Source organism: Electrona antarctica (genome assembly GCF_951216825.1).
Source record: "Electrona antarctica genome assembly, chromosome: 14".
Classification (NCBI taxonomy): domain Eukaryota; kingdom Metazoa; phylum Chordata; class Actinopteri; order Myctophiformes; family Myctophidae; genus Electrona; species Electrona antarctica.
In genome coordinates this window covers 19,578,007-19,605,849 of record NC_136795.1, presented here as the reverse complement: position 1 = coordinate 19,605,849, position 27,843 = coordinate 19,578,007, and the positions used below count along the sequence as shown (strand labels likewise).

General features: G+C 44.3%; 1 protein-coding gene across 1 annotated transcript in view; it reads right to left on the bottom strand.

Annotated features, from left to right (window-relative positions):
- Positions 1–11,663: 11,663 nt before the first annotated feature.
- The window catches only part of tlcd4b (TLC domain containing 4b), a 30,569-nt gene continuing 14,389 nt past the window's right edge, over positions 11,664–27,843 (bottom strand). The window contains exons 3-7 of the mRNA XM_079519839.1: positions 24,101–24,190; positions 17,268–17,326; positions 16,052–16,146; positions 15,395–15,468; positions 11,664–13,359 (exon numbers count right to left, since the gene is read on the bottom strand). Coding sequence (XP_079375965.1) covers positions 12,984–13,359; positions 15,395–15,468; positions 16,052–16,146; positions 17,268–17,326; positions 24,101–24,190 — 694 coding nt within the window. The 3' untranslated portion in view covers positions 11,664–12,983. The remainder of the gene's footprint in view (positions 13,360–15,394; positions 15,469–16,051; positions 16,147–17,267; positions 17,327–24,100; positions 24,191–27,843) is intronic.

The following is a 27,843-nucleotide window of genomic DNA, read 5'->3' as shown; positions in this document are numbered from 1 at the left end:
TGCATGAGGACAAAGTCCAGATGCACTGCGGTTGTTCCTCTGCAAAACTAAAGATGATGGATGGGTTGGGCGCAGGGTAACACTAGTGAGTGTGGAGGTAACCACAGGGATATTGGCATACAGCAGAGTTTTATCCACCAAACACAACATGCCGAAAAGCACCATAACAAACGTTTAACCACTTAATCCCTATATAGACCTACTTAGTTGACCGGGATGCACCAGAGGTTTGTTTGGTTCCTCCTATTTCTCCCCTTCGTGTGATATCTATTTGCCAAAATCAGTCAAGTCAAGTCAGATTTTTTATTTATTTTTTTGCAGAATGTTTGTACGACATGCCAGAATAGGGATGCTATCAGGCTGTTCATATTAAGATGAGATAAGATCATGAGACAATACAAAAAAAGACAGAGTGGGAGGGCTCCCCATACAGTACATTATCCAAACTCGCATTCAATCTCACATTCAGCCTTGGCCTCAATAAATTAAAAATCCAACCAATTATTTATAGGCCCCTCTCCAAACCAGACCCCACAGCACAGCAAACTATCAGACATTCCAGGTTGGCTTGTTAAATTATATTTAGGGTTTTATTACAGTATCTGTTTAATATACTTTATCTCAACTGAAAGCAGCAAGGCCCTTGCTGTCAATGGCACTGCCGCACCATTCACCAAAAAAGAAAAAAAGATATATGGTTTATAACCTGCCTCAGCCTCAGGGCTTGACATTAAGGCTATTGTCCGGGACAAGAAATAAATCTTTCCAGACAAGTGCATGAAAATGTTACTTGTTTGTTGGACAAGTGACTCTTGGTTTTGCTTTTTCTGTGACGCTCCTAGCAGCCAACAATAATGTCTGGCATTATTGTCTGGCAATAATGTCTGGCATTATTGTCTGGCTTTCCTAATAATCACCTTTCCAATACTGTAAATAGCCCTAGAATGTCTGTGTTCTTACATACATTTCATGTATTCCAAATCCACAGCCATAGATCGGTCCTATCCGCACAGTTAGCAGACTGACCACGTCAGCATTTAAACTTGTAGCACTGCGTGTGTACTAACCCAGTAATTCATTCCTAAGACTGCAGTCAGATATTGTCCTCTCTAGTTTCATATCCATTTGAAAGTTCTGGCAGAAAACGTGTGTTAAGTTAAATATCGCCACTTTTCCACGAGGAAAAGCTGGACTGAAAATATGAAAACTTCCTTTGGAAAAAGTCTGTGTTAGGGAAGCACAAATGTATGGGACACACATACATTTGTGCTTCCTAAAGAAGCAAGTTTTGATACTGTATGTTCAGTCCTGCACCATTCCAGGCCCCACGCCGGAGAGAATGTTGTCCGTGTGCATCTCGTGGAAAAGTGGAGATATTTTACTAACGTTTTCTGCCAGAACTTTCAAATGAATATGAAACTAGTCCCCACTCCCCAAAACGACTCTTAGGAATTCATTATTGGGTGAGTGCACACACAATGCTGCTAGTTTAAATGCCAAGGTCAGTCTGCCAACCGATCTATGGCTGTGTATTTGGAATACATGAAATGTATTTAAGATCACAGACATTCTAGGCCTAGGGCTATTAACTTGTAAACTGAGAATATTCATCTAATATTCAAACATGTATTCACCAAAACCAACTTAGTTAGTCGATTTAACATGTATTTGTATGTACTCATGCTCAGGACAAGTGACTATTGTGCCCAGACAAGTGAATGGGAAATGTACTTGTCCAAAGGACTCATCTCTACTTGTTCACATTTCAGGGGCCCCCAAAGTCTCCTTGGGCCCCAGGGTGCCTGCTAGGCCTTGGCAGGACTTATCCCTCCCCTCGCCTGTCTCAGGAACATCATTTGATGCGAAAAACAGCACATGGTGAACTTGGCATCATCACTTTAAAATTAGCTAATGTTTTTGGTCATTTTTGGTTATTTTCAAGGGCACAGTTACCCACGGTCCCACCATCATCAAATTTCTTGCCATTTTCTCATTTCTCAGATTGTTTTTTCTGTGAGAGAACAATCTCACCACGACAGATTCTGTATGTGTGAGCAAATAGGTCAATAAACTGAATCAGATTAAAATAGAAGTGGACCTTAAATGAATTAGTATATTATGAATAGCTTTATAGCGATGTACCTCATACCAAGCAGGCTGTGGCTATACTGCCTGAGTCAAAAAGACTCAGTTACGCAACACCATCACCATGAACAGTGGAATATAGAACCACTAGACACACTCGCACAGACACATACACACACAGATGGGAGCGAGATGTGGGGGGGTCTTATAAACAATTCACGGAGCGAAGAGGCACACGAGGAATTTGGACACTTTATTTGGTCATGGTGGGAGAAAGGAAGGACCAGCCCTGGCTACGAGAGGAGAGGAACAGGAGGCTACAGAGAAAGAGAAATCCCTCCACTGATAATAGAAGACCGGTACCGTCACATGTTTACTCCGCCAGTTGGTCAAGAATTCACGGATTGTATATGTTGGCTTTGGGTTCCTCTTAAACAGAGGCTACCGGTCTGTGTGTACATATCGTTTTCAACATTTTGTCATATCAATTTAAACCAGAGCCTGAATTAATAAATGCACGACGTCCTACTTCAGTGATGTGAAACATTCCAATGACGGTGCCGTGTTGAATGATGTCTGCCAGGCAGGTGGACATAATGTGAAGTGTTGATCTTATTGGTGAGATGTGATGTTTAGAAAGGTGTCTGGTCATAGTTTGTGAACAATTGCAATTTTAAAGCACACACAGCACACTACATTTGCCAAGTCTAAAGACAGAACAGCTTAACACTGCGATGTCATGTACGTTTTGCATGTCAATTTGAGAGTAAGTGAAAGCTAGGCACAGCACATTCGGAACAATGGAGTTTTGTTCTGACATATTTGTGCGGACCCCAGTGGAGTCTGGTGTGTGTAGGCTATGCTACGTCTGGACTATGAATTGGTCTTTAGGTTCTAGCATTGCCACGTCATGTTTGTCCTAAACATGACACATTACTTTTCACTCTACAAAGATTTGTCTCCATACATCCTTGCACCATAATGATGTAATGACAGTCCTTTATATCCTTTCCCCACATTGTGCGTGTTTAATACACGCACACAACCCCACGACATGGCCATCACATGCTCCGGATAGAAAGAAAGATGGAGGGCGGAGATTTGCGCTGTACTGAGCGCACCTTGGTTGAACTGTTCATTGCTGTAATGGTGTTCATGAAGATTCATGGCTTCAGGAACGCATGATTCCACAAAGAACACTTAGGCCGATTTACAATTCCTGGTATGTAATGTAATTTCTTTCAGGGACTCAGGACTGAGCTATAACTTAATTTCGAAATGATGAGTCAAGAGATAAAAAATAAGTAGCCAAGTGGAACACCTCGAGAGGATACCCTGGAGAGCTCTGGGTAAAACAGGGAACAGAGACCTGCGTGTGTGCATGCGTGCTTGTGTGGGGGATAACGATACATATGACTCATAGGGCTCCATTTTCGTCACCGCTAAACCCCTTATCCCTAAAATAGTAAAAAAAGGCAAAGAAGTTTAGGGATACAGGGTTTAGCGGTGACGAAAATGGAGCCCATAAGGTCTAACAAAATGCAGACTGGGGTAAGAGCTGCCACAAATGTTGAGAGATTATAAAGAGGGAGAAACACAGAACGTGTGAGAGAAAAAGAAAGTGAGACAGGAAAAGAAAAAGCGTGTTGTTTCATGATCAGAGGGGCATTTCCAGTCATCCTCCCGCCCCCCTTTTCTCTCTGCCCCCCTCCCCTTCTCCCCCTCCTCACTCTCACTGGTCTATCTGGCTATTTATGGTAGAAGGGCTCAGCAGCCGGCCCAGATGGGAGGAATTCATTTCGGCAGGCTTTGTGGCATCATCATTCCAACCTGTCTGTGTACAGTGTGACTGGGAACTCCAAACAAACCTGCATTTGGGCAATAAAACTGAAAAGTGTCAGCTCCGAATCATCTGGTCGCACCTTCAAAACCTTCTCTGGGGAGCCAAATGTAAAACAAAACCAAGCAAAACAAAACTGCACAGTAGGCTAAACCAAGATCAAATATACAGTACAGTGGTTGAAGGACTTTGGCACTATAGTATAGTAGGCCAGGCCTACTGCTGGACATAAAAGGAAAAGGTGTTAAAAGAAGATCAGGTTACCAAATAAAGCTTGATGGAATCGCATGGGACCATAACATGGGTGGGGAGATAACAAAGTTATTATTCATTCAATTTAAAAAACATCTAACCTGCATCTGAAGTAATAGTGAAATTAAACTTCCTGCTGGGAAAGCAGCAGTTTTCAACCTTTTTCATATCAGGGCCCATCATTTATTCACCATTTGAGGAGATTTAGCATCGCAGACCCAAAACCAAACAATATTCTGTTATCGTTGGATACGATTTTCTGCATAATTCAATGCTGTAGTGATGTATCATAGGAGAGATAACAGGCACATGTTGATCAAAATATGAATTGTTTTCTATTCTCTAATTGTGGAGACTTCTCATAAAATAAGTAATGAGGATGAGGATATGAACCCGCAACCTTTGGATCTCACAGTGTCTTAACGTAGAGAGCCACAGGTATAGAGTATCTAAACTCTCCTATAGTAAGTTCTGTTACAATTAGTAACTAACCACTGCTCTCAATTGTGGGACTCGGCATTGGATAGCAGGTGATTTATGATTATGAAGTGAGACATGTCATTCATAGCTATAGTGTTTCTTGTTAACAATGTGCTTAAAATAAAGATTTGAATGGCTGTGGGTTTAAGTACCTTGTTAAATCTGTTCCTGTTTATAAGTTCTCAAAAGTTTGGCATGTTGGATTTTCATGTTTTTGTTTCCCCCAAGCTTGGAAACTGCCCTTTTGGCATAAATTCTTCTTGAAAAAGACACATCCCCAAATCCCCAATAGAATTAATCATTGTTTTATACAACATTATGCAGCTCAATATAGAGCTGTCTCAGAAGACAGGCTGTTTCAGGAGCCAACTCAAAACAGACATCTATTGAAAAAGTGGTAAAGTTAGATTTTACATAATTTAGGTATAAATTAAGTATCTATGACTGTGCACTCATGCACATGTAGCAGAGTGGCTCAGCCTCAGCCTGATGGCCTCAACAGTCAAATATCTCCCCTGGACCATAGGGATATCCCTTTGGTCTAGTGGTTAAGATGTTGGACTTTGACGTGGGAGACCCGAGTTTGAATCTCGGGTGACACACAAACACACACACACACACACACACACAGGTATAGTAAGAGGTAAGAGTGGTCTACTCTATTCTATCAATTCAGCCAGACCATGAACAGTGACATGTTCATACACTATCACTAATATCTGTATGAGATGATGACTCTGTGCAGTGCTGTAGTGACTGGTTTGAGAGTGCAGCGTTTCTGTAATGGGGATGAGCATGGAGGTTATTTATATTGTTTGTTTACACTGCATGCGTGCGTGCACATGTGGCCATTGGGGGTGGGAGTAACACTTAAACGTCGAAGGAGTTGAGCATTATGATGTACTATACAGTAAGAGCAGGACTCTGTACACCGTGAAATGTGTGCCGGAGAGATTTTCATTGAGTCTCTCTGAGTTATGTGACCATGTTTGGTAAAGCTCTCCAGGCAGCTATGACCCAGCCCCTTGACCGAGCATACGCGCGCACGCACACGCACGCGCGCACACACACACGCACACACAATGCTGGATTCAATCAGAAGCAAACAGTGGCTCATGCTGTACACTCAGCTCTTTCTCTCTCTCCATTTCCCCCTGTCTTTCAACCTCAGTTCAGCCGATTCCCTTCATGTCAGTCTTTTATCCCACTCTGAACCCAGCTCCCCCTGCTCATCACCTTCTGTGTTAATTAGGCCAATCACTCACTCCTCAATCCCACTCCAATCCCGTCTGTCTTCATCTGTATCCTTATGTAACCTAACCTTGAATGTTTCGCACACACACACACACACACACACACACACACACACACACACACACACACACACACACACACACACACACACACACACACACACACACACACACACACACACACACACACACACACACACACACACACACACACACACACACACACACACACACACTCTGTGTACATTTCATTTTCACTATGCATGAACCAGCATAGGCAGCTTCTGTAACAACACCCAGGGATACAAACCGTCTCCTGCATGGGAAACCAAGCATATCACCAGTGTTGCATTGGTGATTTGATTTCTGGTGCTACGCTATTGCACCGCATACAAAGACCAATGCAATACTGCATACCACTAGGCAGGGCTAAAACTGCCATATCTAAAAAATAAATACATTTATACATTTCTTTGCATATGTATTTATTTATTTTTGGATTTATTTATTTATAATTAAATGTATTTATTTAATAATTGATTTATTTATAGATATGGCAGTTTTGGCCCTCCATATACCACTCCCCCCTTGTCCAGTGGAGGACTTCTTCATTGAAGTGGTTGACTTCAGGCAGGACTACTCTGTTAAGACATAAATGACACGCATCCATGATTAATGTTCTCTCAAAAAATTAGGCAAACCTATGGGGAAAACAATTCCAGAGATCACTCACATGCCTCTTATTGAGTTTCAGTCTCTCCCCTCAGGTTATAGTGTCTGCAGGTTGCATGCACGCTTAAAGGAAATGCAATGTGCTATTTCTACACCATTGCAGTTGAGATTTTATTTAGTGCAAGAGTGCAGTGCATATGTCCTAACAAACCACATGAATAAAAACCTATACAGAACCCATGGTGATTTATATAATTCAGAGCTGTAAACATATAACTCATTTAGATGTTATAAACCAAAGTTTGGCACTAATTCAATGGACCAACTTAAAAAAGAGTCACCTGTTGTCATAAATGAATTCTGATTTTTAGGGGGACAGTTGTCCATAGATATTCACTATCAACTGTCCAAGTTCGCTGGAATAGCATGTATAGTAATTTCCGTTTCAGGGCGGATTATCCTTTTAACACAATCCATTGATTCCTCCGTTTCTCCCCAACTGCTCAATAAGTCATTAGAGAACAGTTCTCACAGGTAATGTGGACTGTATTTCTGTATTTAACTCCGGGGGGGAGGGGGGGTACAAATTCCATCCCGGAGTCAAATGAACATTAAGGGCAGTATTATGCGTGTCTTAAGTACCAGGTCTTATTACCTAACTTAAGACCTGGAGGCGTGATCAATGCCATTTGGCTATTCTGAGTGGCCAAACAGCATTGACCACGCCTCCAGGTCTTAAGTTAAGTCATAAGACCTGGTACTTAAGACACGCATAATAGGGCCCAAAGGATGTTACCGTGTGCACATCCCACAGGAAAACAGAATATAAAAAAGGAGACAATGAACTTATTATTTTTTTCCAATTCTGTCTTCAACTTTATTGAAGAGCAATACTTTCAAGTAAGGTCTCAACTTTCAGCGCTACAATTACATCATCATCATTAGTAGTGGTCATTCTAAATGACAACAATCTCGAGTCACATGGTATTGCTGAGACGGGAAGGCCTGTGTAGTGTTCCATGCTTCACATTAAAATCTCCCGGACACATTGGTTGAGGAGACATTGCATTGGATTAAAAGAGGAAATAAAACAAAACAAAAAATAGTGTGATTAGCAGGAGGAAAAAAAGGAAATATAAATTCCATGCAATTTTGTTTTAGTTAGTTAATTTCTTCTATCGTCTTCTTAAACGACTTTACGATTCTCTTTACAATCATATTCAGTTGACAAATTGAATACAAATTGAATCTATTTTGGCTCGTATTATTTTCTCATTCATATACAGCATGAGCCTACTGGGGGACAAGACAGGGTCCGGCTTAGGACGGGGCACACTGATGAAGCTGCAAAATCCTGTGTTAATGTATCCCCTTGTAACTCAGTGTACCAAATGTACGCTGACAAGAGTTACATTTAAAGCTGCAATCCTGAACTTGTTTTCACTGAACGAAACGCTGACGAGTATGTTAATACAATAGAACTTGCACATCTGCAGTGGTGGGAGGTGCTCTCCCTACGCTTCAATCGAGACATTTTAGACCGCGTCGGGTAGGACGCAACCTTTTCAACAATTTTGATTTTATTAGTGTAATTTATAGTTTTGATTCACAGGTTGAAAATCACTGGGCTAGGACACATCCTGGTCAACGCGCAGTACTTTAGGATAGGCGCTATGTCTCCCCAGGCCAAGCAAGGTTTTCACATCCTGAAAGATCGGTATAACTGTGTTCTATCACAAATCCTGGGCAGGACATGACATTTCACGGATTGCAGCTTTGCATTAATACTCAACAATTCCACAGAGCAGCAGCAGCCTTGACATTCCTGCACAACCAAACGGTGCAGAAAAACAGTCCCACCTAAAACAACTCGGACGCAGCTGTTGTTGTGCTGAAGGAGCACGTAATGAGGAGACACTGTGTCATGCAAACAAAGGGCGGGTTGCTGAGTAGCTTCATTACCATAGTCATATTGTACAACTGTTGATAAGATGACAGTGAGCCAGAGGCCATTTGTACCTTCTGTAAATAAACCACAGGCGTCGCCGGCCTCCCTGAGGACGACACGAAGGCAACCGAGGTCGTTCAGTTCCTGATATGAGAATATGTTTTGTCCACAATTCGGGGGGCTCGGGCCTCAGAGCGGCGGCAGCCAATCTTTCTTAGGGATTTTGAATCAATCAAAAGTTGTGGGATAAAAAACCCAAAAATGGATCTTGAAATATATTTTGTAGGAAACTCATGGACAAAAAAAAGCAGACTTTTCTAATCAATAGCTTGTCCATTGGTTGGACAATGAGGCAGCACATATTTCTATCGGTGCAATTTGTACCAAGACGTACCAGAGAATAAACGCCAGTCTCATAAAGGCAACTAAAGCTGGAATAAAAACGAAACCAAAAAACAAACCAAAAACCAAAAAAAGGCTATGAGTGTGTCACAGAATTACAGGCAAGCAAAAAAAAAAAAAAACATCTCACAAAACTCGACACCGACACTGTAGTTAGTTGTTAAATTGCTAGAATTCCTGGACTAAATAAACAATATTACAGTATTGTTTCATAATTATTCACAGCTTTTGAGTATTGGGGGGCCTGGAAGATGACAGGGAGCCTACAGTAGCTACCCGCTACCCACGTAAATAAATGAAGTGAGTCAAAAATCTCTGATCTTTTTTTTCCTCCAGTCTCATCATCCTGGGATCCGGACATTTTGCAGTTCATCGTACTGCCACTAAAACATCCCACAATCAACATTCATAAGAAACATGCCCCTGTGTTCAGCAGAGCATGAAAAACAAACACAACACCGTCTTTTCCCACACAAGAGGGAACAGCTTTGGATAATAATAATAATACTTGGCCGGATTATTCATTGTGCAGGCAGGGTAGAAAAATATATACACACAGTATACATATATAGAATATAGAGGAGATTATCCTAGCAGGAGAAAAGACAAGAGTCACTTGAGTTTTACATTAAAAAGTTCATGCTGATCCAAAAAGATGTCCATCCAACTGCATCGCGCCCCCAACCCCTCCACCCAGTTTGCGTGAAGGCACAACAAAGATGAGCCCCTCCTCTGTGGTGGTAGACAGCAAGTACAGGGAGTCACAGAGTCATCGCTCCGTCTGGGAGTGTGTGCTTTGTATTTCCACAGTGTCTACCTTCCCATCCCACCAGCCGTTCAGTTACACACACGCACGCATGCACACACACACACACACACACACACACACACACAGACACACACACACACACATACATACACACACAGACACAGTGCCAGGGATTAAAAAAACAAAACAAGAAAAAAATAAAATAAGAATAAGATCAGGAACACTCTAGCGGCGTGTGCAAACGTTCCCGCTCTCTGTAGAGTCACGTTATTTGTTTCCTTCGCTCTTCAGTGATTTGGTTAGTGGGCCATATAGTGTTTCTATTTGACCGTCAGGATGTAACTATTCGTAAGTATTTGACGTCAAATAGTTACGAATTGAACTGTACAAGCTCACAATGTGTTGCATTGCACGCTTGGACATCAGCTACGTGTACATCCACAACCCAGTCAAATCAGGCCTAAGTATAGGTAATGTTCTCTGTTGTGCTAGCAAGAGATCACCAACAGGTGTGCGGGACCCCACAAATGCCCTTAGTGCTGACGTGTATCCATAGTCGTGCAAAAGGAGGGGAGAGGCGAGCATGGGCATAAAAAATAGACACAAAAAAATGATAATTGCAGGAACATGCATTCAATATGCTCCCAAGAGACTAAGCATACTGGATTAAAATAAATTGTTTTAAGTTTTGAAAAATGCAATATCAAACAAATATCTGTCTATCCCAGCTGTGTTTACTAAGGCATTAAAAAATAGAGTTAACCTTTTATCATGCGCTCAGCGATGATTTCAATTGATCAAATCAGCTCATACAAAAAAACTAAGCGGGACGCAGCTTGCCTTCCACACAGACGGTGGGCCGTTCTCAGAAGGGTGTAGAGAAATTAGTTGATCGTACGTGATTTCTTTTACTTTAATGTCACATTGCTAGCGTTTCTACACCTGACATTCTGCAGAAGGAAGAGCACCATGTGGTGTTGTGTGTGTGTGTATATATATATATATATATATATATATATATATATATATATTTAAAAAAAAAAGGCAACAGACACACATACAGACACATAGCATGCACGTGCACGCGCAATAACACACATTTCCACACGCACACTTGCAGAAGCTAGGAGAAACACAGCCCCCGTTGCCGGACAATGCCAGAAACCTGCCTCCATAAGTTCTCCCAGAAATGTCGGAGAGAAATGGGACGCTTAAAAGACCTCAAAAGGTGCCTTACTAAGAGACACAATAGACACAGTGTAGTAGTGAGTAAAGCCTAATTTAAGCTCCGTCGCACGCCGGAAACTGCAAATCTACAAGTCACACAACGTGTTGCATCCCCAACGCGTTGTGGGCTTGTAGGTTGGCAACTTCCGGTGTGCTCCATAGCCGTGTGGCAAATAAATATAAATTGGGCTTAAACAGAGCTTTATAGAGCTGTCCTGTTTGGCGCCGTTGGCTGGGAAAAGTGCCAGATCCAGTCAGCGCAGGGGGAAAACCAGAGAGTATTATAAAGTGTCTCAGGCCCACTGAACAAGGCATAATAGGGGGAGAAATAGATTCTCGTTCAAAGGTTAAAATCCCTAAAAGAAGGCTGCTTTATCATTCTCACGATGGAGGGATTGAACAAGTCAATGGAGGTGACTAGGGGGAGGCAGGGCGAGGTAGAACCGAACTGAACCGAACAAAAAAAAAACGAAACTAAAACTAAAAACAAAAAAAAGATAAGGCTGGGTAGAGTTGGCGTCGAACCAGTGAGGCAGAGGGAGGTTGTGATGTTCGCCCGGCGACTTGGGGTTTAATGGCCGGGTGATGTAGGGTGACACACACACACACACACACACACACACACACACACACACACACACACACACACACACACACACACACACACACACACACACACACACACACACACACACACACACACACACACACACACACACACACACACACACACACACACACACACACACACACACACACACACACACACACACACACACACACACACGATTAACTGAGGAAAGTCAAACTTAATACAAACAAATTGAAAAGAATGTCCTCAGAAAGAACGGCTCACCTCGAAGTGAGCCCAAAACGGGCCCTGAACAGGAATATGGGCCTGTCGGGGGGGGGATACTGAAAAGGCAAAACGCGACACGCAGTGTAGATGCTAGCTGTTAGGATGATCATTCCCCTGCCGTCCGTTTGTCCTCGTCATCTTCTCTCTCTCTGGTATTATTTTTCTTTTAATCTGCTGTACTAGCTTACCGTATTGTATATATATTAGATTTTTTAGCAGAAGTTTGAAAGTGACGGCTGGATACTCTCAAAAAACGAACCCCTGCGGCCGTGCGGGTCACATATAGTGGCGCTTGGCTGGTGGCTGGCGTTCACTTCCCCCTCGTCCCGGACCTAGATGACGTTAAAGGAGAGGCGGAGAGGGACATGGCGGGCGGTGCAGGCAGGCGCCATGTGTGTTTTGAAGGAGGCCACAGCAGGTAAGAGTGTGTTCTGTCCTAAGAGGCATTGCGGTGTCTTTCGTTCGTTCTGCGTTGAGGTCCTCTGGAGCAGGGCCCAAACACGAAGGGGCCCCGCTCCACGCCAGCATGGACGGGACACGCAGAGGGCAACACAAGGAGGACTTCCAGAACATGGTGTGGTGTGGTGTGGTGTGGTGTGGTGTGGTGTGAAACGAGATGCTCGACTTCCAAAAGGTGGGAGTTTTTGGGGTTGACTCGATGACTCTCCCTCTACGCATTATTGCTTTCCTGCATTGTTCACAGGCACTTCAGATGACCGGGCTTTGGTTGAAGCCCAGAGCAGGGAGGGGGGGTCAGACGCAAGATACAGCGATAGATAGATCGATAGATAGATAGAGAGAGAGAGAGAGAGAGAGAGAAAGAGAGAGAGATGTGATGATAAACAGATGAGTAATAAGTCAACAACAGTACACAACAGCACACCTGTGCCTCATAGACTCCCACCAAATGCAGCAGGCTGCCAATCTGTGGACAAAAACTCTGCCAGTCTGTGTGTGCGAGGGAGGCCTCCCTCCGGTGGGTCTCTCGCCCCGACACCGCTAGCCAGTTTCAAGTAGATGGAGCGGTAGGCGAGGAGGAAGTGTGTGTGTGTGTGTGTGTGTGTGTGTGTGTGTGTGTGTGTGTGTGTGTGTGTGTGTGTACGTTAGGGAGGAGGGACGCCCCCGCCCCTCTTGACATCAGTACTTGGAGATCAGTTCCTCCTGTGCTCCGCTAGCCCCCGTGGTTTCTCTTCCCACTAGTCTGTGTGATTGTTCACGTGGTTGTGCTTGTCAGAGGGGGGCAGGGGCTTGTCAGAGGGGGGCAGGGCCTCTGCTTTGCGCCCGGCGCCGCCTCCTCGGGAGGCGCCCGTCAGGACCTTGTAGCAGCCACGGGCGATTTTGTACATCCAGATGGTGTTGAGCACGTCCAGGGCGATGCAGGAGGTGATCCAGGCCACCTGGGGGCCGGTGCCCAGGCGGTCGAAGGCCTCCGTGCCGAACGTGGCGAAGACGCTCGCCCAGTAGGTGGGCATGACGGCGATGCGCACCAGGAAGAAGGCCACCGCCATGGCCACGCCGTTCACCACCACCAGCCGGTTCTGACGGGGGACCTTCAGCGCCTCATAGAACCACCTGGTGGGGAGAAGAGAGGATTTGGAATACGGAGTGGGGCTCTACTCTACGTGGTGTGCACGTTTCTGTAAGCGTGGAATAATGCTGAATAATAATACAATTCCTAATGTGCGATTTGTGAAAGGAGCCACCCACAGAAATCATAGATTGAGGCTTTAACGTTTGCCTTTTATGAAATATCCGAGACCATTAGGGTTTCATGCATCATTATTAAATTCAAGAACCGCTGTCTGTCTGTCAGTCAGTCAGTCTGTCCCTTCCCTAGCATAGAGCAAGACAGCTGCTCGCCTAGAGCACCTCCTCACAACTCCACAACGCACAAAAACACTCAGGGGACCTAGCGCCGCGCAGCCCTGTCCTCCAACCTCAATCTGCCCCGCATTGCACACGCCAAACATTCTAACAATCATCTTAATTAAATTAATTTGCGTCAAAAACAACTCATCTCCCCGCAAATCACGTGTCACCAGTGAAATGCATGTTGGGACGGACACTGATTAATACTGGGACACAGTTTTCCGTGCAACATTCCACCTCCCCTTTTCCACACCGCCCCCCAGGCAGGCATCAGACCTATACATCACACCCACACGGGGAAAACAACTCGGACCCATAGTAGCCTAGGCTTGTTGCTGGCTGCACTAATAACTTTGGGGCAGGTCCGTCTAGAGTTTGAATGGACGGGTGGGGAAGGATCAACAGATGGAATGTCAGAAGAGGTCAGCTACATATACAAAGATCTAAGGGTTTGAGGTCAGATGTAGAGTTGCTGGCCGGCTCCATATATGCAGATCTAGGTGATGATCCAGACTTCTCCATGTATGGCTATGCAGGGTTTGATGAGGTCAGTGTCGTGATCTTCATATATGGAGACAGCCATATACGGAGCGTGTCACGAGGCGTGATGGACTGACGGCCATATATGGTGGTATGACGTGTCACAAGGCGTAATGGACTGACAACCATATATGGAGGCACGTGATGTCACAAGGCGGTATATGGAGGCGTGACCTGACTGACGGACAGGTTTCGCATGTTTTCATAGTACTTCCCAGCTGCGTACCCCCTGAAACTGCCTCAACAGACCTTACGTTGAGAACCGGTGTCACCATGCTAGTAGTTTGCCATCCAGAGTTTCCCGGAATAGTGTGGCTAAGCCCTGAATACCCTGAATACAGCACAGCAGGCTGCGCACGTTCATTCATGACCTAGTAGTTAGTACGTTGTTATCAAAAGCTAAACATTGACCAGGGAGGTCACTCCCCATGTGTGTTGTTGACAACTGTGAGTTGGAAAAGTTGTTTCATTATGTTTTAATGTGTTATCCTGGGTTTAAGTTAGTTATGTTGTGATTTTGATTAAATTGTGATCTATCTTTCACCAAATTCTAATTAAATCAAATCTAAGCTGGTGGCTAAATCTATGTTTTATTGTGTTTTTATATTGATTGCACATTTTCTTTTACTGGGATTTTGTGTTTTATTAGCTTTTTGGATATATTTTTATTTCATTTTTTGGATGAAAGGCACAGGTACAGGCATACCAAGAAAGTGCACACAAAGTGTAATTCAAATTACTATCAGTGGCTTGCCCCTTGCCTCATTTTTTTTAAATCCTACCCCCAAAACCCCTGCACCAACCACCGTTGACAAAAAAAATAAAAAAAATAAAATAAAAAATATAGTAATGATAACAATTAAATGCAACATAAACATATATCAAAACAAATTGTAAATAAAGAACAATAAATTAATCCCTCCCAACCCACCCCGTCATAGGCCTGAAAAGAAAAAGATACGAGCAAGAATTTTATTAAAGAGTTTTATTAGCTTTTGTTTTAACCCGCTTTATTTTAGCCCCTTATTTTCCCTTTCCCTCAAAAGGCCTAAACCTTTGCCAGGCCACAAATGCAAATGAGAAATCTGTTCTTAATTTAATTTGTCTTGCCTGGCTGAGTAAAGCCAGGCAAGACATGGATGGCATTGATACATGTGAAACTTGAAGAATAGACAGACAGGCACCGGGACCACTTTACCTTTGATTCACAAAAGGTGTGGATAATTCTGAGATGAGACGAAAGTTGGCAAAATAGGGAAGCACACCCTGGGTCTACAGAAGAAGAAAAGAAAAAACAAAACATGTTACCACAAATAGACATAATTAAATAAGTACTAATCTATGCTGCTGCATTGTCTGAAGTAATTCCAAACAAAAATAAGTTTTACTCATGTACCACTACCTAAAATGCATATCGTCACTGTCGGGCACAAACATTGTATATCAAGATTTCCTATTTTATATTTCAGCACATTACAGTGTCACACACATAAAGACCCCCAGGAAAGTGTTCTAAATCTTCTAAACGTCATTAACATATATTTTTTTGAAAAAATCTGTCTGCCGGTTTTATAAATATTGAACTGATGAATTGAAAAGTATTAACACGAGCTTGTGACTAAATAATAACTATTGGACCCATTAATTGGAACACAGGTTATTTAGTCCATTCCCTGAAAAAGTAAGACTTTAGGATATACAAGGTTTCCACCCGACAGCGACTAGACCATACACTGTATAAAACATCTCAGTGGATATACAATACTGTCAATTCCTTCCAAGCATGTGGCGTCACAGGTTAAGTTCCCATCGAAGCAGTCAGTGGTTTAGCTGCTTGAGGAGAGTGTGGACTCACCAGGACGTATCCATAAGCGTAGAGCGCCGCCAAGTGGTGACAGACGAAAAAGCTGTCACCCATAGTGCTCCAGTTGCATGCCAGGAGCACAAGGTCTAGGAGAGGAAGAGTGGAGAAGGTTGAAAGGCACACAGGGACCCAAACATATATCCAAACTGACATTTAGAACCAAAATCTGTCTCATCCCTGTCTGCCTAGTAAAGTTCATTGAATAATCGAGAAGCAGGTTTCTTAAAAATATAAAAGTCTTATATATCAATGAGTTGACACGAAAATCGATTAGTCTGATGTAACACTTATGTCCTGTATTACACTTCATTGTACAACAGTGGTGAGCAAAACAGCCGATCTACAAGATCACAACACGTTGCACCTTCCTAGCTTAATACATTTTATCCCACGATTTTGAACCCATTTTTTCACCCAGTGTCAATTATCTAACGTAATCCTGGGCGCTACACTCCCTCTGCCAACCTGGGGAGAGCAACGGAATGACCTCATGCTTCCTTCTATGCAGGAGTCCAAGCCCCTTCTTTTCATCTGGCAGCAGGGAATTTCCATGGCTGGACGTAACACGTGGAAGAAACACGTTATTCCAACCAGTTCCTTTCCTCTCCATAAGTATTCGTACCGTACCTACCTAGATATGTCCCAAACTGCCCCCTCAGGTTCTCCACTAGTGGCCTGCCTAATCAATGTGCCAAAAAAAATGGCAACTTAAAAACACTGTGAAGCAGGTTTCTGCTTCTACAGGCCGACGGTGAAGAACAAACTCCTTTGACAGGCAGCCTCTGTAGACATTTTTAAAGCACAGCTCAAGACCTACTTCTTCACACTTGCTTTTACTTGAGCTTTTAAAATCCTTGTTATTCATGTCCTCACTGTATTGCCTTATTCACTGCTATTATTTTAATGTTGTTTTATGAATTTGCTTGTATTTTTCATTGCTCTGCAAAGCACTTTGAGCTGCATTTCATGTGATGAAAGGTGCTATACAAATACAGTTTTATTATTATTATTATAATAATAATAATTATTATTATTATCACGAGTCACAAAGCGTTGTAGCTTATTTATAGACCTGCAATTTTCACGGTACATGCATGCTCATTTGTTAATCGTAATCGAGGCAAAAGCCTGGCATAGTTGTGATATTGAACTGAACTCATATGGTCCAGCCCTAATGTGTATGACAGAAGACCAACACACAGCTCACCATATAGTAGATAACCACAGGTTATGGCTACGTTGAGTTTGACCAGATTAGGATCCCCCCTGTGGAAAGAAGAAAAAGAGGTGGTAATTTTAATGAATAAATCTTAACCAATCGGTATAGCAGAGTGTGTTAATGAAATATAACTAGCACATCTGCAGTTGTTGGAGGTAGTCTCCCTACTCTTCCATTGAGACATTAAGACCCTGGTGTTGGAGGTAGTCTCCCTACTCTTCCATTGAGACATTAAGACCCTGGTGTTGGAGGTAGTCTCCCTACTCTTCCATTGAGACATTAAGACCCTGGTGTTGGAGGTAGTCTCCCTACTCTTCCATTGAGACATTTAGACCCTGGTGTTGGAGATAGTCTCCCTACTCTTCCATTGAGACATTAAGACCCTGGTGTTGGATAGGCCACAAGTAGCCCTGCCTGAACATCTCCCCAGGATAACCCTCTTGACTGAGCGGTGGATGTTTTGGTCTCTCGTGCGGGAAACCAGGGTTCGAATCCCGGACATGACTTAAAAGTTACTGATTGCCGCTTAAAACACCAAACAAAAAACAGTTGTGAGCTATTGCTCAAACAAGAAGGGGAGGAAAGCTTCATACACATTTTGGGAAATCTAAAGCAATTTACAAACAATGTTCTAATGATGGTAAACTACTTGTGCCCGTGGGCACACAACGCAATGCTGCAGACTACTACAGATTCGTTGCGCGTGTTGGTGTCGGTATCACACTGCCAAAATGGCCAATCTACAAGTTCACAATGCGTTGCAGCCCGACCCACTGTGAACTCGCAGATCTGCCTCTTCGGTGCGTGACACCCAAATATAACGCGTATATAATTATAACTCAAATCATGTGTGAGGGCAAACACAGTCATAACTGAATCCCTGATTAGTATTTTTTCTTTTTTGCTATACTGTAGCTGGTTTCCATGGGTGACCTGGTGGCGAGTGGCAGTTCGCATGCACGAAGCCACGTGTTGACACAAAGCACATCGGCAAATGTTGACAGAGGAAGGCCTTCTGTTTGCCCTCTATCAGCCGGGGAGGGCGCGTCAACGCCACTGTTTGTACACAACACGGCTAATGCGTCTGAGAAGACTTTTTAAGCATTCGTTTCATGTGTAAAGCATCAGCGATTCTCAACCTGTGGGCCAGGGTCCACTGGTGGGCCCTGGGGATATTGCAAGTAGGCCCATAAATAATTGAAAAAAAACACTAAGAATTTCATTCATGGTATGTTTAATTTAAAACCTTGAAAATACGATTGATCAATGAAATCATGCTCTGAAAATGCACATGGCTCCACTCATGTCATATGACTACTTATTAGCCGGGGAGCCAGTCACCCAAAATTTGAGAGGACCTGTGATGTCATGACATACTTTTTATTTGTGTTTTTTCTATTAATTTGGTCATTAAGGTCCACAGAATGAGGTCTGCTCTGCCGGAAACATCGCCAGAGCCGTCATCACAAATGTGATGAGGTCAGCACATTTGGGCAAGTGGCTATGGCCGAATTTAGGCCAAGGAGTGTTTTTCGTGCAAAACTAATGCTTGGAATGGATTCAGAATCATGAAACCCCCCTAGTTCTGTCACCTCTCATTCTGTGGACCTTAATGACCAAGTGAATAGAAAAAACACAAATAAAAAGTGTGTCATGACATCACAGGTTAATCTCTATTCCTTGAGCTTTTGGGCCTGTGGCTCTGCGGCTGTAAGCCATGACCTCGGCCGGGACAAATCTCAGGGCAGACACTAACCACCGAGTCTGTCATTTCTCCTTTTTCTTCTCTACTTCAGTAATAAGATCTGAGAACTTCCTTCACCACCACAGATGGCTCCGACCTCAACCTGAAAAGTTGTGAATGAACAGCAAGCGGTCATGTTGAGACCGTGGAACCCCCCGTGCCCCCAGGAGCTGTAGTGAATGAACAGCAAGCGGTCATGTTGAGACCGTGGAACCCCCCCGTGCCCCCAGGAGCTGTAGTGAATGAACAGCAAGCGGTCATGTTGAGACCGTGGAACCCCCCCCCGTGCCCCCAGGAGCTGTAGTGCTGGCCGCCAGGTGCCCTGGCTAAAAGGCATCTGCTAAACGGAGCCATTCAAAAACAACAATGCACCGACGTTTCTCCGGTTCAACGGACATCCGACACTCGCCTCCCTCCCGGCCACCGGAGTGTCGCATAGCCAGTGCCCCGGGTCATCAGGGCTTCTGTGCGTTGTAAACGTACACCGCTGGTAGCCTCAGCCTGGCACACACAACACACATACATATTCAAATACGCAGGCAAGCACATGGCACTATGTCTGTCAGAGGTGTGTGTGTGTGTGTGTGTGTGTGTCCTATCTAAACCTAAAACCTTGGTCCTTGTGACATCACGTGACATCAGCCCCCATATATGGTGCCCAGGTCATCGTGACATCATCAGGGATGGATATGACCTGATGTCATAGTAAATGCGACCTGCTGTCGCAGTTAAGGCCATATATGGAGATCCCTGAGATCCCTATTGGCCACTAACTCTACATCTGACCTCAAACCTAAAAACTCTTAGATCTCAATATATGGATAATATACTGGGTATGTCAGACCTGTTCTGACATTCCATATGTTGATCCTTCCCCATCCATCCTTCCTCTTCGATGTCTCCCTTGTCGCAGGTTAAACTCTGGAATGGATACCTCTAGCTGTCCATTTTAACTATAGACGTGCTTGCCCCAAAGTTATTAGTGCAGCCGCGCCTGGTAGCTGGCGAAAACTAGTTCTTAACAGGCCCGAAAATTAAGATCTGCCCCTCATGCCAAAGCGCCAGCGCTCCCCCTGCAGTCTGCTGTCACCCAGGCAGATATGTTGATCTGACCCCCCATTCCAAAGCGCCAGCACTCGCCGAGCAGTCCAGGCGGATGCGTGCACGAGAGATCGCCCTCTAGGGCGAGGTCGCTTCTCGCCCTCAGGCGTCTTACTGGTAGTATGAGAAATACTTCCTACCTAACGTTGCAGAGACAGGGTTAGGTGGAAGGTTGGCCTCTATAGTAGATAGAAAAAGTATTCCATCAATAGCCATGTGAGGGGATAGGAACTGGTCGGAATAACGTGTTCCTTCCACGCGCTTCGTCCGGCCAGAGACACTCCCCCCTGTCAGGTGAAAAGAAGTGGCTTGGACTCCTCATGCATAGAAGGAAGCATGAGGTCAGAGGAAGTGTAGCGCCCAGGATTACATTAGATAATTGACACTGGGTGAAAAAATGGGTTGCAAAATCGTGGGATAAAAATTATTAACCGTTTCCGTACATAGGACGCCACCACACGTCCTAGGGGTCCCAATCGACGCATACATCCGACGTGTGAGGACGTCTTAGCGCATCCTTTATGATGCGGAAAGAATGACTCGTCTCTCCTAATCCAGGGCGCTCTCCGTGGTGTTGAACGGATCGATATACTGGCGCTTCATTTCTGCTCCTCATCCGTCTCTCCCGCAAAATATGAACGCTTTTTGGATCATATATCGTATAAACTAAAACGATCGCAATGTAAGCTAGCTATGTAAAGTAAACTTTTTTTTGATTGTTTCCGGGTCATGGGTTTCCGAGTAAAAGCGGCCATGTTGTTCCGGCACCCCAGAGCTCCTATTTTGAAGGACTTCCGGCACTGATTGTGTTAAAAAAAAAGATCTGTCCCAAAGTGCCTTTGAGCAAGTCACCGTTCTCTCATGGTAGTTTGCTCTGGATTAGAACATCAGCTAAATGCAGATGTCAAATGCACGTGACCAAAATGAGATACAACTTGGTAATTGGTATGCACCGTAAAATCCTCAGTGTTCATTCATCCATCTGTACAAATAGAAGCAAATAGACCCTAACAGGTCCATTTGGTTCCATTTATTTGTTGGGTTTAGTAATAAAGCAATTAAATCTTAATTGAATCCAATTAGTCAACGTAACAACAGAGTGCTGTTACTATCTTGCTCATTATGATGCATCACTTTGCAAAAGCACACATTGTGTGCCCACACAACACTTTCAAAATAGTAACCCAGGGTGCCCACTTTTTACATTCATTTTTTTGACATTTAAAAAAAAAAAAGACGTCCACAGACATCTTGGGCACTACATTGCGGGATTTCCCAGGACGTCTGTGGACGTCTTGGGCTCACAGCATAAAGATATGCCTATGCCATGATTGAAGATATGACTCTATATGACCCTCTCTAAGATATAGAGCCAGATATGACTGAGTAACACCCTCTCTAAGATACAGAGCCTGATACAGCCACCAGAAGGCCAGAGCTGGGGTGGCAAAGTCCAAAGGCTGATTGATAATCACATCAGTCTAATCCAGTTAAAGTACTGTAACTTTGAAACCACCCCACATTCTAACTATGGACTCTCTGGACTATGGCCAATCTGTTAGGCGTGAATTTTCAGTTCTGATGTTGCCAGTCGTTGGCAAGCTCATAGCACTCTCCTCGGAGCCTCATCACTTCTTGGAAGAACACTGCTCTTCTTTAGCAACATAGATCACAATATATGCCTACGTATACTAGAGTTGTTCCAATACCATGATCACAAAAGCTGCCGATATTGCCTAAAATGCTGGTATCGGTGAGTCTATGCCATTCCGATAACATGTAATTTCAGATCTACTTGTAGATAGTCTATTTTCACCATTTTCTTTTTAAAATAACCATTCATTAATTGTGGTCAAGTCAAAGGTTTTATATAATCGTGATATTGATTTCAAGTCATATCATCCAGCCGTATTGGGCAGGACTTTCCCATACTGGTCCTGGTCATTTCTCAGCAGCATGATTGTTTCTACTTCACTGCCAATCAAGCCGATTGAGAAATGAGAGAGTGAGAGAATGGGAAAATGCTGCACATTGCAATGTGCGTCGGATAAGGGCGTTATATAAATGTACCATTCACGGTGCATGTCCCAGTTCTAAAAACAATAGTATTGTGAAGGTGTGCACAAAGACGCAGGCTGTGCACATGAGCTTGCTAAGCTGCAGCACACATAATGACATGCTGTGAACGTTGTGGCTGGCTCTGGTGCGGCAGGCGGCCGCGTGACCGATCTTAACGATGCCGCAACCCAATCTGATTGACCGGAGAATTAACGCTTACACCACCTCTGTGTCGCAATGAGGCCACCATTAATACTTAAGACTGCCATATGATGTAGCGCTGCACCGCTGATGCTAGCTAAGCTACTGGTTACTGCAGGGATGTGGGGGTAAGCTCTTCATGTTTTAGTTTCTTAACTTTACACGTGAAGGAAGAGGAAAGAAAACCCAAGGCTTGGATAAAGGTGTAACTAATGAAAAGCAAAACAAAACACAACAAATGCCTTTTGTCTGCCCTGTCTGAGGCGTTCGGGGTAAAAATAACAGGAAGTGATGCGAGGGAGTTACGGGTGAACCAAATGGTTCCATTAGCACACTCTTGAGAGACGGTTTTATAATGTAAATTGGGGCCCTAGAGATAAATTATTATCAAATGGGGGTGGTCCTTCACCCAAATGTGTAAAAAACTGGGGGTCCTTTGAGAATCACTGCCACGTGACAAAATAGTTCCTGTAAAGTAACTGTGTGCGTGTGCGCGCCGGTGGCCTGCTCCTCTCCTTCACCCCCCTTTTTTCTTCCATCTTTTCTTCCCGCAACCTTGCCCACCCTGGGGTTTCTCCTCGCTCCATCAGGGCTGCCAGCCGGGGCCGACAGCACAGACAAAAGGAGAGCAATGCCTCATTTTATTTATGCTCTGTCGTATGGCCGCGTCTCGCGCCCCCGAACAAGAGCCGATCTACAAGCTCTCACGGGCCATGTTCGCCATACCGATGGAGCACATAAGAACAGGCCTTTTTTAAAGAGCGAGGAGGTGGTGCTGTGTCAGTTTCAGGCAGCAGGGAGGGGAGGGAGGGGGCAGAAGACCAGTCTGCTATTGTGTGATGTGAAAAGGAGCCTTGTTGGTCAGACTCCATCCGCTATGAGTCGAAGAGGAATGGGGACACGAGGGAATGATGAGAAGACAGAGAGACAAGTAGGGAGTGGACTGGAGTAGAGAGAGAGAGAGGGAGAGGGAGAGAGAGAGAGAGAGAGAGAGAGAGAGGGAGGGAGAGAGAGAGAGAGAGAGAGAGAGACATCTGATGGGGGAAAGCTGGGAAATCAAATTCTACACGGCAAGAAATAAATTACCATTCCACTTTTAAAGGATTCATTGAGGCAAATCACACAGTCAGCAGTTGCAGTAGAAAGCGAGAGAGAAAGAGAGAGAGAGAAGACAATGAAAGAGCAAATCTGGGGAATCTACACCTCTCTGGAAGCTGCACTGGCTGACAGATGAGACCCCCCCCACCCATCGTCCCCTCCCTGATGAAGGGAATGGCATCGCATCATCATCATTCCCCTGGCTCCCTTCACCGCACGCCCCCATCCCCTCCCTCTCTCCCTTCCTCCATTTCCTCCCCTGTCGTGCTGTGGGCCAGTCACGGCCGCTGGTTTGCAAAGTCAGACCGGCGGCTGGCCTGTTTCAGTTCCTCTTCTAATATATATATATATATATATATAGTAAAGAAAAACGACTTGTCAACACTCTGTCCCACTGCCAACGAGATGAATGCATCACGCCACATTAATGGATATTATTTGGGCCTATTTAAGAGTCTGCTCATTGCATAACCCCCACCCCGCGTTTCACGTTGTCTGGCCGTTCGGGCTATTCATCAACCCTTTTCCTTCATCAGCCAACACAGTCAGACTTTTCGGTATTTGAGTGCCCCCCGGCCCCTCCCGTTCCCGTTCCATTTTCGCCGTTAGTTGCTCTTACCAGACAGGGTCGGCGTTGACGGCGTCATCGTACCACAGGATGTACAGACAGAAGAGACCCACGATGAGGGCATGCACGGTGGACACCAACCTAAGAGAACACACACACACACACACACACACGTCAATTTGACGATGCAGAACAATAGGAGTTTACAGCGTTGAATTGATACCCGTGACAATAATTTGTTGTATGACAGTGTTGCCGGGCAAATAAATTGCAGATCTACAGTACAAGCACATGGCGCTTCAAATCTAACGAACAACGTGTTGTGAGCTTGTCGATTGGCCTTTTTCTTCTTTTCTTTTCTTTTTTACCTATAATGACATGCCCAAAATAGGCACGGCAGGTTTAAAGCAGTCAACATGGAATAAAGCAAAAATTAAAACTGATTTGTTAGGCAGTGATCACATCATGTTGTAAGATTATGCCGTTTAGGTATTATCATTCTAAACCACACATGGGCAACTGGCGGCCCGGGGGCCACATGCGGCCCCCACCTTCACTTAATGTGGCCCTCAGGTTAATATCAGAACACTGATATATTATTGATTTCAGTTACAACTCCAAACATGCAAACATGACCTGCTTTATTCAGGATTTCAATTAAAATATAGCAAAAATAGCAGATCTGCAAGCTCAGAACGCGTGCAACGCGCTTTGAGCTGGTAGATTGGCTATTTTTGCTGAGACAGTAATACATGCAATGTGGCCCTCTGGAGTGAGTGTGGAACTACTGTATAGTGGCCCTCTGGAGTGAGTGTGGAACTACTGTATAGTGGACCTTTGGAGTGAGTGTGGAACTATAGTGGCCATCTGGAGTGAGTGTGGAACTATAGTGGCCCTCTGGAGTGAGTGTGGAACTACTGTATAGTGGACCTTTGGAGTGAGTGTGGAACTATAGTGGCCCTCTGGAGTGAGTGTGGAACTATAGTGGCCCTCTGGAGTGAGTGTGGAACTACTGTATAGTGGACCTTTGGAGTGAGTGTGGAACTATAGTGGCCCATTCCATCGTCAAAGTTGCCCACCCCTGTTCTAAACCCATGTTGATATGTTCTACATACAATTTTCAATTTAGGCATTTAGCAGACGCTCTTAGTCTACAGCTACTTATAGTAAGCAAGAACAACACATGGTAATACTAATCACAGTTATCACACCATAAACATCAAATACATAGAAATAGTCTTCTAGGATCAAAGTAAGCTAAGAACCTAACATCCGTCTACATGGAATAAAGTTAAATACAATCTCAAGACTGAAAACGTAATGATGTTTAGTCCGACCAGCTGAAGATGTTTTTGGAAGATGCTTCTAAACTTGTATTCTGTTGCTAGTTTGATCACTTCAAATACTCATTCATCTTAAAATAACTATTGACTAAAAATAGCCAATCTACAAGCTCACAACATGACGCACTGCCACGTGTTGCGAGCTTGAATATCTGCTACTTTTGGTGCACAGTGTGCAGACACGCTGGCCTCTATGGAATCCAAGTGACTAAAATCAGTCGTAGCGACTGAGAACTTTAATTCATGCGTCTAACAGTAGAATATTTGTACAATGAAACTATGGGCTGTATTTTGAGTGTCTTAAGTACCAGGTCTTATTACTTAACTTAAGACCTGGAGGCGTGGCCAATGCTGTTTAGCTATTTTGAGTGGCCAAACAGCATTGGCCACGCCTCCAGGTCTTAAGTTAAGTAATAAGACCTGGTACTTAAGACACTCAAAATACAGCCCTTTAAGTCTACACTATAAGTATAGTATAAGTGTACACTATAGAATGCTATGTCTACACAATATGCCATCTACCTTTTTAGTCTTTGCATAAACTACAGCCAACCAGTTGAGGAAATCACAGATCAAGACTTTAACCTTTGCTTTTATGAAATATCCCAGATCCCAGGCTTTAAGATGCTTCTGAACATATCATACATAAAATCTAGTATACTCTTTCATCTTAAAATACCGCTGGTAACTAATAACCAAAAATGGTCGTTCTACAAGCTCAATGCAATACGCCAACTGTGTGAGCTTGTAGATCGGCTTTTTTCCGGTGCACGCCATGCTTCCATAGAAGACTATGGAATCCAAATGACGGAAATCTGTTGTGTCGACTGAGAACTTGAATCCATGAGTTAAAGGTAAATAATGTCACGGTCACTGGCTGGATAGATTAGCCATGTCAGACCGGGTGATGTGGGCTACCTGAGTGGCGATATGGGAATGATTAAATGACAACACAGCCGTTCCAGTATGGAGGATGAGCACAGGATCAACTTGGCTGTGACAATACCCATAATGTTCATAACATCGCGAACGTCGCTCTAGCCCCAACAGAAGCAGAACCATGTCCATGGGTAAAGATTGTGGTGACATGTGGGCCGAATGGAAACGGCAGCAGCAGGCAGCTAAAAGCTTATGCACACTACAGTTTGTGCATGTCTAATATTATCCGTCCATCCACACTCATCCGTTTGTGTACTATCCATCCATTATCATGTTACTTATCTATTGTGTACTATCTGTGTCCTCATGTGTGTGTGTGCATATGTAAACCTGCATCCTATCCGGCATGGCTAAGCAGCAGCCTTGACCCTTGGAGTGCTTATATGAGCTGGGCGAGTTGACACTCAAGACCGCCAATGGTCCTTATCTCTACCCGGCCAGGCTCACGGCCTCTCCACTGTGACCCTCCCACCCCTCCCCGGGTAGGCCTGTCACAAGTATTACATAATCGTCTAAATCATTTGATATAGTAATTAGTTTTGCATAATAGCCATAATCGTTTGCACGTTGAAACATTTATGCATTTTCAAAACATAGAAAACTAGTGGAAATTGTTGATCTACAAGTGTACAATGCGTCACTTCGCGGTGCGTTGACTGCAGATCAGAAATTTTCCTCTACTTTTAATTAAGTATAAAATCAATAAGTATCAGTCATTTCTTTAACCTCTATGCAAATTATTGCATATGTGTCCTGTGCAATTGTTTATCACAAAGCCCTAAAGACAAACAGGAATGTATTAATACGTTCCAATGTTCAATGCGCCACACACACACACACACACACACACACACACACACACACACACACACACACACACACACACACACACACACACACACACACACACACACACACACACACACACACACACACACACACACACACACACACACACACACACATCTCAATTATTTGTATGACAATGAATCGTCAACTGAAATGTTGTAATCGTGACAGACAGCCCTGGTCCACTGGCCACAGCAGCTGGCCCCGCAGGGCTCGTCACCAAAGACGGGCGGTAGTGTGTGGGCGGATGAGCCCATTATAACTGCTGGCACAGGCACAAGTGCCAGCTCCGCTTCGCTGGGAGCATGAATCGAGCGTCTAAGAATGGAATGACCACGCAGGATCTTGGGGGTGGGGGGGGGGGGGGGGGGGGGGGTGGCTGGTCAGCCGAGTGACAGTGCAGCTCACAGTCTGTGTGGGGCTGTGTTGTTGTGACAGGCCGAGGCCTCTCTCTAGCCGCTACGCCTCCTCCTGCATGGAGGAGAGTCACGTCTCTGTGTTGTTTGTTATTGTGATCACGACGGCAGCCCACGCTTCCGCGTGGCGTCACGCCGCCGTGTCCCGGGTGACGGATCGTACTTCCCCCCCCCCCCCCCCCTCCTCGTGAAGGAAAAAAAGGAAAACCAAGGTCACGGTGTAAGTCGCAGCCTGCTTAGGTCACTC